The sequence below is a fragment of the Neofelis nebulosa genome, chromosome 13, assembly GCF_028018385.1.
Source record: "Neofelis nebulosa isolate mNeoNeb1 chromosome 13, mNeoNeb1.pri, whole genome shotgun sequence".
In the NCBI taxonomy this organism is placed as follows: domain Eukaryota; kingdom Metazoa; phylum Chordata; class Mammalia; order Carnivora; family Felidae; genus Neofelis; species Neofelis nebulosa.
In genome coordinates this window covers 58330365-58343221 of record NC_080794.1, presented here as the reverse complement: position 1 = coordinate 58343221, position 12857 = coordinate 58330365, and the positions used below count along the sequence as shown (strand labels likewise).

Genomic DNA, 12857 nt, shown 5'->3' with positions numbered 1-12857 from the left:
CAGTTTGTGAGATCCAGCCCATGTCGGGCTCTGCCCTGTCAGCTCAGAGCCTGCTTGGGATTCTCTCTCTCTCTCTCTCTCTCTCTCTCTCTCTCTCTGCCCCTCCCTCGCTCTCACGCGCTCTCTCTCTCTCCCAAAAATAAATAAATAAACTTTAAAAACAAACAAAACACAGTCAAGTACGTTTTTTTCTTTTTCCAACTTTTGGCCTGATCTCTCTGCCTTACAAGTTTCCCCACTTGGCTTCTCATTACTTGGGAAAATGTAGTGTTATCTCTAAATTTGGACATATTTCTGTATGTTCCTTCCCTGAGACTTTAATAAAATATTATCACAGAAACAGAAAAGCTCCACTCCCAGAGGGCTTATTTCTCCTGAGCATGTGCGATTCTAAACAAGGTCTCTGCTATGACAAAATTGTTCCCCTCCATCTAATAAAGACTCATTTAATTAGTTTTGGTTTGGAACTTTCTCAAGAGATTTTTTTTTTTTTTAAGTCTAACTAGGTTATATCCACAACTTTTCCACAAGCCTATATACCCCTTAAGTAAAAGTGTTAAAAGGAAGAATGATTGCTGCCTATGGAATGTTCGTAGTACCTGACGTGTGCAAATCCAAGTGAATTCAAGACCACGCCCAAGCCACTTCCAGCCCAAAGCTGTCGGTGACCCCGCCCCTCTGCTCTCCTATGCCACGCCCACTCCTGAATGTGGCCTCTCCCTGTCTCTCTGATGCCAGCTGTCTGTCCCTATCTTGTATCCTGATTTCGTGCTGGCCTCCACTACCAAAGCTTGCCTTCCTCAAAGATATGGACAATTCCTCACAGTGCGTGCCCCATGAATAAGAAAATCACTGGCTACCTAGCCTCGTTTCCCCTTCCCATGGATATACACGTTAGGGTGCACAGAGCCCTCTCACGTCCACCGTAAGCTTTTGCTTCTCTCTCCACAGACCCGCTGAGATTTTGCGACTTTCTATGCCTCTTTTCTATCTCAGCTCCTTCTAACTTGGTTGCTCAAAAACTGTTGCAAAGTAGCTATTTCTAGCAATTGACCTCAAAGAGAGTATAGACTGCCAACCGCCACAACTCAAGACCATCCTCTTTCTAAGCATTTTCCGTGGGTTGGTGCTTTGATCCAGAGCTTCTGGCTGCCCCTGGGAAAGCCTCACGTACCTCATCCTGCAGTAGAGTCTTACTGTACTCCAGGTGGTGCCTCTCCAGAATGGAAGATCCATGAAGCTTTGCTAATGGAGATGTGGATCTAGGAGGAAGAGGATATACCATAATTTTAAAGACTACACATATGCCCATAGAGAATAGAGTCTTTACCCTCTGAGGATGTTTTCCATTTCTCCTTTCTCCCTGTCCTCTAATGGCTGTGAAATGGTCGAAAGTAACATATTGGAATAGATTTTTTAGGGTTAGAACATAAGAATACACTCTTAAAAAATTCTTTAAAAAACCTAATTTGTTGAATGCATAAAATGACTGAATTATTTAAATTAGGAAGTTTGGTTCATCCACTGCATCTTTCAGTTTAAAATCTTTAGGTTCCCTGGAGCTTATGGTAGTGGCCTATGACTTCCAGAACATGTAACAAGTCTATTGAAGCCCCATCGACCATTTGCATGGAAAATGTTTATTAAGAATTTCCAGGAACCAAAATAAAATTGATTGTAAAGCAATCATTTCTTTCCTCCTCAAAGACAGGGACACAGAGTTTAAGTTAAAGTTCCCATTTGTTTTTTATTTTGTTTTGTTTTTGAGACAGAGAGAGAGAAAGAGGGAGAGCTGGGGAGGGGCCGAGAGAGGGGGACAGAGGATCCCAAGCTGGCTCCTCACAGACTGCAGTGGGTCCAATGCAGGGCTCGAACTCACGAACCATGAGATTGTGACCCCAGCCAAAGTCTGATGCTCAACTGACTGAGCCACCAAAGTGCCCCTTGAAGTTCCCACTTGTTAATGATTAGGTCACAGCTTTATATAAGTGGGGACCTCAGTCTTTGGTGCCTTGTCTTTCTTCAAGTCTTCCCGTTTAAGGAATGGGAAGCATCTGAAGATAAAAAGGTAGAAAGAGGAAGTGATGGAGAGAGGCTAAGGTCAAAGGCCTACACAGATAATGTGAAGACTTTGCTATAGAAATACAGAGCGAATAAATAATTTGAAGGGAGGAAGAAATCAGAAATATGGGTGGGAGTCTTAGTAGAGAAGTTTCATCTTATTTCAGCAAGAACAGAACTTTAGGGAGTAGAGGAGACAGTAACAGGTCACGAACAAGTCTGGTAAACCAAATGCTCCAGTTAGGGAACAATCAGACTATGCCTGAGCAATATTATAATTGATCATAATTTTAGCACATATTTACATACATACTCTGTGTCAGCACTGGAGATTAAAAAAAAAAAAAATCAAAGCTTGATTCCAGTCAGAAAAGAGTAGTATCTTTAATTCCTTTAGTTTTAAAAATATCAGTCAAAAAAGGTTTCTGGGAGTTAGAGATACACCCAGTCTCAAAATAACACCTCACAGATTACTTAATACAAAGGAGAAAATGTACCTTTACATAAAGAGATCTCCTGGATATCACCCATAAATAATTTAACTAAACCTCATAAATAATGGGACAAACTGCTCTCATGGGCCTCCTGAAGAGCTGAGAAGGGCACAACATCATCAATGTAGAGTTCCTGCCAAAAATGTTTACTCTGGGCGTAAACTGAGCCTGGGTGGCTCAGTTGGTTAAGTGTGTGACACTCGATTTTGGCTCAGGTCATGATCTCGCGGTCCGTGAGTTCGAGCCCCACGTCGGGCTCTGTGCTGACAGCTTGGAGTCTGGAGCCTGCTTTGGATTCTGTCTCCCTATCTCTCTGCGCCTCCCCTGTTCACGCTCTGTCTCTCACTCTCTCTCAAAAATAAATAAACATTTAAAAATTTTTAAAAAATAAAGCAAATTTCAGAGAAGTTATTAAAAGTTTCAATGGGATATTGAGGGGAAAAAATGTTTAAATCATACCATCCGTCAATAATTCTCTGTATTTTGGATGTCTGGCAACAGTAAGCTTCAAGTATGGAAAATAGCCAGTGTAGACTGTGATACTATCCAGGCACTCAGGGAGAAAATAACCAAAGGAGAGAAACTCAAGCAATAGAGATTATGGTATGGCTTGACTATTGAACCTATCAGTTTCTCTGGAACATTCCCCCGATTGATTTTTTTGAAAATTAGAACTCCAGCAAGGGGCAGTGTTGGTAAAGAAGCACTAAGGGGTTCTTTTACGGTAGACTAGTAACATCCCAATTTCCTGAAGAAATTTGAGGATTTCAAATTTAGTACGGGGGAACACCACTGTCAGTATCCCCTGGAGAATTCTGAGGTAGCGGAGGAGACGATTAAAGACTGGATCCAAGTAAATTTTACCCTAAAATGTAAGAAGTAGAAAATGGCACAATCTGTAGATAACAGAACAGGAAGATTGACCTTTATCTCTGAAACAGTTTAAACTGTTTTGGAGTTTGTGAGCGCTTACAGAATAATCACAAGGAGATTCCAGAGAAGGTTTACAAGGAGAAAATGATGCCAAGTTGATGTTATGGCACCTTCTGTGACAGGGCTGGTGGGAGCGGAAGGCCAGGACCTCATGTGTCTGGATTTCAGCCAGGTAATTGACAGGACACCTCAAGATATCTTCAGTACAAGCCAGAACAGCAGAGCTCAATGAGTGTACTTAATTGGCTGTCTTCAACCCTGGGGGTACGTTTCCAGCCCTGGGCCCCGAAACAAGACCCTTGCTCTTGTCCTGATGCATAACTTTATCAGAGACTTGAATGAATATTGATGGAAATCATGAGTAACTTTCCAATGACAGAAAACTGGAAAAAAACAGATAATCCACTGGCTGACAGAGAGTGACAAATGAAGACTTCAAATAAGAGTGGAATAAAGAATCAAATTAAGAAGATGAAATTTAATGAAGATTAACTATAAACCACTTCAGGTCCTATCTGGATTACTGTGTTAAATTCCAAGACCCGCATTTAAAGAATGACATAAAAACACCAGACAGGATTCACAGAAGAATAACAAATAAAATTACATGTGTGGAAACTGTTATATACGAAATGATTTAAGTAAACTGCTGTGTTCAACCAGGAAAGGCTGGGGGAAGTGATAATTCTCCTTAATATGAAGGAATGGCCTGTGGTTGAGAAATTACATATATTCTAGCAGCTCCAGAGACCTGAACCAGGACAAACAGATGTTCTCGGGAGACCAATTTCAGTTCAGTATCATGAAAAACGTCCAACCGTTAGAATCATCTACAAATAGAACTGTCTGCCCTGTGGGCCATTATGGGAAAAAAATCATATGTGGACTCAAGGAAATGGGGAAGGAGGCAGTAGAGAGGAGAGGTCTGCGTTGAATGAGGGATGAGATAAATTCTAAAATTCTTTGTGTTTTTGTCCCAATAACATCCTGTATTTCTTCAGGAACAGGATGGGGGAGAGTAAAAAGGCAGAAAGACAAGAGGGGTGAGAAACTAAACAAGGAAAGGGGGCAAAATGAAGAAAGAAATCAGTAAGCTTAGAAATGAGGGAAGCAGAAAACAAACTGGCTAGCAAAGTGAAGTGAACACAGGAGCACAAGAGAACTGGAGGGAATAATAGAAATGTGAAAATGGCCAGGTTTTTAGGGCATTGTCAGAGGGTAGGCTAGGGCTGGGGGATAAGGATGGAAACCAGAACCAAGAGGGCCAGACATGTTGGAGACAAGAAATCAGACCAAGGGCACGAGGAAGTGGACTCCAGCCGGGAAGTGGAGTCATGTCTGTCCCTGCTGCTTCAAGTCACCCTAGGCAGTGACCTGATTTGTAGCCATCAATGTGAGAATAATAATACTGTTTCATTCAACCTTGTAGTGAACTGCTTTTGCCAATGTAATGTCTCCATGTCTTTGTGGGCTCCTGAGCGATTCCTCCAGAACAATAAGGATGTGAAGAGACTCATCGAGCGTCACTACTGAAGGACAGTGAGCAGAAAGACCGTGATCTTTGATCACAACGGTGCAGTGGAGCTACCAGAACCAGGAGCACATCTGTGCTCAGGTGCCTGCGGTAGGGAAACCCGTGCACGGGTCCCAGGCCTTCCGCGGCCACATATTCCTGCTGTCCGGTCTACGGAGAGAAATGCTGGAAGAAGTTCAACGTGCCCCCCCCCCCCCCCCCCCGCCAGCTGACAGCCAGGGGGACCCGCACAGACTCTGAATGCCGGACCAGAGCAGAGACCTCAAATGTGGCTGCATCCTTCCTGCAAACTGGAGGCCAGACACCACATCCAATGTGGCTGCTTCCTTTCACGTAAGGCAAATTGGACTTCACCTTTTGGAGCTTGTTTCTTCATCAGTAAAAGGTGGAGTGCAGCAAAGATTAAATGAGACGATGAGTGTCAAGTTCTTAGCCTGGGTCAGCTCACGATAGGAGCTATAAATGTGAGCTCCTTTGGAGCTGAATTGGCTAATGCACCAGTGATCCGAGGAGAGGAAGGGGACCCGGTGACTGTCAGGAGACTTGTGTGCGAGGTGCGGAATAGCCAACGTGGGCCCGAGTCTCTCGGGAGGAAGACATCCCTTGCCCAAAACCAGAGTGCCATTCCTCTTTTCAAGGCAAAGTCCCATAGGTGAGAAGTCACTGCTCACGATGTGCTTTTCACTCAGTGAACACATTTTTCTTAAGCACCTACTATGTAGTTTCGTCTACATGCAATTTCATTTGATTCCCACAAGTCTTTGCGGGTAGATATTGTGCCCATTCTACCGCTAAGAAATTGAGTCTCAAATAGACGAAGGGATGTGCCCCAAGCTGCCTCAACCAGGAAGTGGTTGGACCCCACAAGCCCAGACTCCAAAGCTTGTTGTCTCTAGAATACCTAGTGCCTCCGGTAGCTAGTGTGTCAGAGGTGAGGATACAGTATCTAAGGCACACAGGGCATCCTCAAAGCCATTATCAAGGAGCAAGGCTGGCCATGGGCATTGCTGATGAATTTTGAAGGGTGTCAGTGACATAATAATAATACTTACTACTCATTTACTGCCAAGAGGCTACCATGATATTCATTTGTTCATTTCATCTTTACAACGACCTTACCTATTAGGTACCATTATTATATATAACTCTTATTTTCCAGGCGAGGAAGTCGAGGCTTACAAAGTTTAAATGACTTGTGAACCCAAATCTGTCTGAGCTGAGAACCTGCACCGTTACTGTTTGCACGTTGTCGGGGCAGGAGAATAAGGTGCAAACCAGCTGAAGGAGAGCTGGGGAGCAGCAGAGGAGCCAGGGGAAGGGAGGGGAGTGAGCCCAGGAAGAAACGCCCCCTGGCTTAAGCTGGGGGCTACACAGGTGTATACAAGTGTAAGCCCAAGGCCTGTGCACTTTCATATACGAATCTGATACTCTGGCTAATCAAGTTGAAGAAAGGAGGAGTCAAGGCATTTACAGGTAGGGCAGGGCACGCCTGGAAGTGGAAACCCAAGGGCAAGGGGGCTGCAGGGCTGCAAGCTTCCGGGGAGAAAGCAGACATTATCATGAGGCTGAAGCTCAGAAGGAACAGAACATGGCCCTGAGAGTCCTAAATGTGATGAAGAGTTGCTGACAGGGCCAAGGGACAGAGACAAGTTCTCTTCTCCCCCGAGGTGCCTTCAAACATCATCAGTATATCACTTACTTCATCTGATACAAATTATTGGTGCCTCTGTGGTCAATGTCATGGCAGAAAGCAGCAGCGAGCATGGCAAAGGCTTCAAGATCCGTATAGTATTTCTTTAGTCTCCCTGTCTAAAAGAATATATGTATATACATTTACTTAGATAAATACACCTCCAAACAAGTGCAGTGAAGACTGCCTGCAAAGGAGAAGATGGCCTGCCATGTTTTTAGACCAAGTTGGCTTAATTTGTTGCATATTGCAGCTCCTTCTGGGCAATTACAAAACCCAGCAGGTAACCGAATTTTCCTTTAAAGAGGTAAGTATGTGAATGTCAAGGTGATAATCCAGCCCCATGCCCAGGGATACCCATTTTCCCTGGCATCATCCACAGGGAAGTTTGGGATTTACAGGATTGTGTCCACGAATTCCAAAATTACTGACCTAAAATGGTGGACCGTATCCATTTCTCATCATGCCTAAGAGGGAAATGTGTGGGTTGACAATTATTTACAGCTCTCTGCACCTACCATCAGCAAGGTAAACATGGTCTGCCCCACGTTGAACCCGTGCCTCCAGTTGTGGTAAGTGATGGACCGGTACCCTTTTCTCACGGTGTACATCCACCTGGTAAGAACCTGTCACCCAAAGAAGACAACACCGTTCAGACTTTGGAATAGAATTCTAAAGGTTACAAGGTCTGTGACCATCTTATCTAAAAAGATAGGTTGGTCTTGTTGACAGGGTTTAAGCTGATATATTTACAAAGTTAATAATAATTGAAAATCCTAACTGAAGTTAATCTTTTGAACCACGGGACACATTAGCGAGTACAGCAACAGAATCACACAGTATTTTGAATTAAATGCGATCTGACCTCTACGGGTACTTTGAATTTCTCCACCACGTTTATTTCAAAGAAGAGTCGCAGCCCACACCTAATCAATTCGTGCTCTGTGATGGGGAAGTCACTGAAGCGGAATTCGTACAGGTCCACTGTCTGTGGGTCTGGCAAGTCCTCTTTCTGTTGGGACAAGGACAGATGGTTTCAGGTTACATGCATCTTCTTTCCCTTTGGTCTCACACATTCAGCCCTGGGCGTAAAACAAAATTACCATGAAAGGATACCGCATGCAACCCCACTGAGCCTCAGTGGGACCGGCTCTGGGGGATGCGGTTTACGTGTATTATTATCCTCACAACAAACCTGCACAATTATCCCCATTTCCAGATGGTGACACTGAGACTCAGCTATATTAAGAAACTTTCTGAGTGCTGGAATTCAATTCCAAATCCATTTCCAATGGCTGTTTTCTTTCTTTGCTGCTAAATGAAATGTTTAGTTGCAGCAGCCTTACCTGTTTTCAGTACTCGACTTTATTTTCCTATTCAAGAAATGTTTAGTAAATAGTATGTGATCACTTAATTCATTTCTATTGTATTCTTTTTTTTTTTTAGTTTTTATTTTACATATATTTATTTTTGAGAGACAGAGTGTGAGCAGGGGAGGGGCAGAGAGAGAGGGAGACACAGAATCAGAAGCAGGCTCCAGACTTCTAGCTGTCAGCACAGAGCCCGATGCGGGGCTTGAACCCACGAACCGTGAGATCGTGACCTGAGCCAAAGTCGGACGCTTAACCGACTGAGCCACTCAGGCGCCCCTTTTTCTATCGTACTCTTTATATGCTCAGTAGACTGTGGGCACCACAGTGTGGGAGCACGCGTGTCTTATTTGCTGTGGTAGCTCACAGTTGGCAGGGCCTGTCCCAGGCAGGTGCTTGGGACATGTCTGTGGACTGAATGAACAAATGCTCTGCGGTGCATTGGTACACCTGCAGACACCTCACTTACCCCCACACCTTGTTAGGATTTAGGACTGTAGATAGGTTAGAGAGTGAACTCAGCACATGAGTATTGACATGGCTGAGGAAACAAAATTATGGATCTTGCCCTTAAAGAACGCGGTCTATTGAAATGGTTATACAGTATAGATCATTGAAAGGTGAGAGCTTAGAATACTCACAGAGCATAACATCCAGGGCCCAGGGCTGGGGGAGAAATTGAAGGCAGGTTGGAAGTGGGATTGAAGAAGGAGAGATTCAGGAAGGATGTGAGTTCAGCTGATTTGTTGGAAGGCAGGGAGGAGGAAATCCCAGGGGAGGAGTGAAAGCGCCAGGAGGGAGAAGTTAGCAAGAGCTATGTGGGTCCACGTACAGGAGCAATTCAGTGCATTGGGTATTTACTGAGCCCGTGCTGAGTCCTGTGCACTGTGCTAAGGCCATGTCCCTCAGCAAGTTTAAGGTCTCCCAGGGGATAGTTCACGCTCTACTTTATACAGACTTCAATACCAAATGGTATATGGTTGTTATAAGTAAAATTATGGGTTTTCATCCCCTAACCCCTGAGTCGGAGTTGACTTCTCACACCCTTGTCCTTCTCTCTGTTCCCCAGGTCTCCCAGTGACCTCCTCTGATCCCTTCTCATCAGTCTACTCTTGGACTGGTCACTTTAGGCAGAGATTTTTTTTTTTTCCTTTTTCCCTGAAAAGCAACGGTTTGGAGCCAGGAGACTAGTGTTCAGTTCTGGGTTCAGATTAGCTACATCTCCCAGACTGAACTAGCCTGTGAAATGGGAACAATAACAGTAACATTGTTGTCTTCATTGTCTAGCAATGGCAATTTCATCTGCAAGTGCCACAGAGAATTAACGGGGATTCAATTCACAAAACTTTTCTCTATTTCTCACAGGACCCTCCTATGTCCTTGGCTACTCCTTCTTGTCATTTTCTTTCTCTCTCCAAACCTTCCCGGCTTCCTTGCCCATGTGAGTTCTTCTGTTTCTTTCATTCATTTATTGTTTATTCATTCAACAGACACTTATTGGTTCCTATGTGTGTTGTAGGCATTATGGATGAATAAAGTAGACATTATCACTGCTCCTGAAACATGCAATCTCACGGAGGGGCAGACAATAAGCACATCTTTTAAAAATCAGAGTAAGAGAAGGTTCATCAGCTGGGGTGGGGAAGACTCCATGCCACACAGACTCCCCACTAGAGGCTGTCTCAGTCCTACAGTTTGCAGAGTGAAGATAAAATGTGAAAGTGCTTTTTAATGCTTTCAGGCTCAGTCACACTAAAGTGTAAATGTTCATTTTAGCAGGAAACGAAGGAAGAGGTTCGCAGAAGAATGACTCCCAGATCCCATTTGCAGTAACAGGCAACCCAATAAGATAGTAGTTTAGTACAAAGATGATAGGTTTTGAAGAACAGCCATTTAAAACTCTGTGACACAGAGGGTTTGTAAGAACAAAGGCTTTTGGTTAGTCTGCTAAGTGGGAATTCTGGGCACCCCAAGGCCAGTTTTCACCTCTCTGAGGAATCACACAGTTAAGCTGCTACCCCAACTCGGCCATGAAATGGCTCTGATGGCCACCTGTGTCGAGGCTGGTTTGCTCCGTCTGTTCCCAGAAGGGTCCCCCTGGGCCCCTGAGCGGGCCACTTCACGGGGTACCAGGCGGTCATGCTGCCCCGCCTTCCCGCTGGGCCTCAGGGCTCCTGCCCTTGCTCCCTGGGGCTCTGCTACACCAGCTGGCCTGGGGTTCTCTAAGACAATGTGCTCGCTTGTGTCTCCAGGCCCCGTTCTGTACCGTCTTGCTTCCCCTTCTCACCTCCAGCCATCCCCAAAACCCTTATCTGCAACTCCTGCTTTCCCATTAAGCCTCATTGCCATGGGTATTGTCTCATATTCGACCAGACCACTGTCTGTGAGTAGAATCAGGCCCTTGGCCTCCCCGGGGCCGTTGGTGTCCACAGTCTATGAACTAACTCGTCCATCTGGGACAGTGTCACTGTTTGCATTTTATCTCCCTAGTAAATGGGGCTTCTTGAACCAGATAAGACCAGACCACACTACCTTTTGTCCTCAGGATGCAGCGCAGCTCCTTGAATTATAGTACCTCTCGATAACTACTGCATGAATGAGAAAAAACTGAATTAAGGATGAGTGACGAAGGTACTTCTTTGGGAAATCCCCTCCAGATCTACGGTGTGGCGATCGCGAGCTGCAGGGCCTCCTGATTTGTCTTGGAAAGGAGGGAAGGTAGGGGGATTTCTTTCCTCATCAGCGCACCCCTACCTCAGTCCTCCTCATAAAACAAAACTGCAGTTGGCATCCTGACACTGTAGAAATTCTCTAGTTCTCCACCTAAAGGACGAAGGCCCTTACATTGAAGAAGCAACAAAATGGGCAAAGAACCAGTAGCTTTACAAGGAAATAGACTGTTTTGAATGTAAAATCTGCTCCAGGCTTGTCCCAAATCATTACTGCATAAAACTGAAGAACTCAAAACACAATCAAATATTGCCGAGTTCTCCAAAAGTCATGCATCTCCCCTTGCCATGATTGCATCTTCACTGCAAACATTCTTGCTGTGTAACTAATTAGTCAGCTATAAGGTAATTTTTGCCATAAAAATAAAATCACAAAAAAAATGAGAGGGACATTCAATAAAAAGGATGTAACATAAAACATGTAACATTATGTAACATCTTTATGTAACATAAAAAAAATGAATAACACAATAAAAGAGAACTTACTGTAAAATTTTTTTAAAAATTTGAATATATTTAGAATGTATAGCGTAGATTCATGGCAGTACTGTGCCAATAACTGATTCCATTCTGTGGATTGAACCTCAGCGCTTGTCTTCAAAGTCTTTCATTTAGAGTATTACACTCTTTTTTTTTTTTTTTTTGCTTGTTGATTCGTCTCCTCCTTTGGCATCACACTTTCTTTCTTTCACTAAAATTTCTTCCTTTGTTAAGAGAAGCATCAGTTTCCAAATACTAGGAGGCATATTTGCAACAGAGCTCTGTATTGTGCTGTGAAAGCCTTCTACACCATTGTTTGTTCCTGGCAGATTGTCCCGCGTCTGTTGATAGACGTTCCTAAGTTCTATGGGGAATGTGGAGGAAATGCTAAGGTTGTGATGCGTTTGCAACTGAGCTTTGGCCATTATGACTGGCATGTTACCGTTGTCTAGTACAGCCTGGTGCGCAGTCTGGCTTCACATTCTACTCCACACTTCCAGTGAGGTTTATCACCGTATTTTCTATCAAGTCCGTATACGGAGTTGTCATCACCCCTACTTTAAGACCACCCCGTGTACTTGTCACAGCATAGACCACTATGAGGGCTAGCTGAGGTCCATACAGACCATTATGAGGGCTAGCTAAGGTTTATATAGACAATTGTGAGGGTTAGCTGAGGTTTACATAATATAAAGACGAGAGTTTTACTGATAACTAGCTTCAGTAGATTAACTCTGCTGAAGGCAGTCAATTCCTCAATGAAGAAAGGAAACCAAACTGTCAAAAGAGTTTTCTCTTTTACAGAAAAACTGCCTTACAGATCACTTAGTTATGTGGCAAAAATATTTGCCACGAAATGGTTGTGGCAAAGATGTCTACAGCAAAGAAGTTTCGGGCAAAACTACCTAGAACCAAATATAGGATTAATAACAGGAAGAGAAGTTATTTCAACCATTTCAACTGGTGGCAACAAGAGGAAAGAACCACATTCCTCCAAGTTCCAGAAAACAGAAGCGAGTGCTGGCAGAGGACAATTGTGCCTTGAAGGGTCTTTGTTCTACTGTAATTCTGTCATGTCTTCCGGGGTGACCACAGTGTCATCCAAAACTATCAAAATCAACGAGGCCATGACATGCCTAGAATCTGTGCCTGCGTTCCTTTACGCAGAAGCCTAGTTTTTGATTCTCTGTTATCTTTATGGATTGGACTGTAGGGGGCACAGGAGGAAAAAAATGCAGAGAACTAAAAGGTCACTCTTTATAAGAAATCTCTTTTCTTTTTAGCCTTTAAAGGTGACAGAGAAGAGGAAACTCTTACATGAGAAATGAGAACATGTATCCTAATATATTTTATTTAAGCGGCGTTAAGGATAGAAGTAAAACACTTACCAAAATTGTGACAAGTTGTTTTTCTTCACAGTCTTCAATTACATCTATATTTAACTTCTCTTTAATTTTCTAAAATGTAAAAGCAATTGAAGTGTGAAATTCCCATAAAGTAAATTTCTATCTGACTCCTCTACTCTTAAAATCAGTTTAAATGTATTTAAAATATGCTGTAATGAGT

General features: G+C 43.6%; 1 protein-coding gene across 6 annotated transcripts in view; it reads right to left on the bottom strand.

Moving 5' to 3' along the window:
• PDE6C (phosphodiesterase 6C) overlaps positions 1 to 12857 on the bottom strand; it is a 45438-nt gene that overhangs the window by 14082 nt on the left and 18499 nt on the right. For all 6 annotated transcript variants that reach the window (XM_058697199.1, XM_058697198.1, XM_058697194.1 and 3 more), the window contains 5 exons: positions 12680 to 12748; positions 7578 to 7724; positions 7231 to 7338; positions 6722 to 6831; positions 1175 to 1262 (listed from right to left, as the gene is read on the bottom strand). In XM_058697199.1, coding sequence (XP_058553182.1) covers positions 1175 to 1262; positions 6722 to 6831; positions 7231 to 7338; positions 7578 to 7724; positions 12680 to 12748 — 522 coding nt within the window. The remainder of the gene's footprint in view (positions 1 to 1174; positions 1263 to 6721; positions 6832 to 7230; positions 7339 to 7577; positions 7725 to 12679; positions 12749 to 12857) is intronic.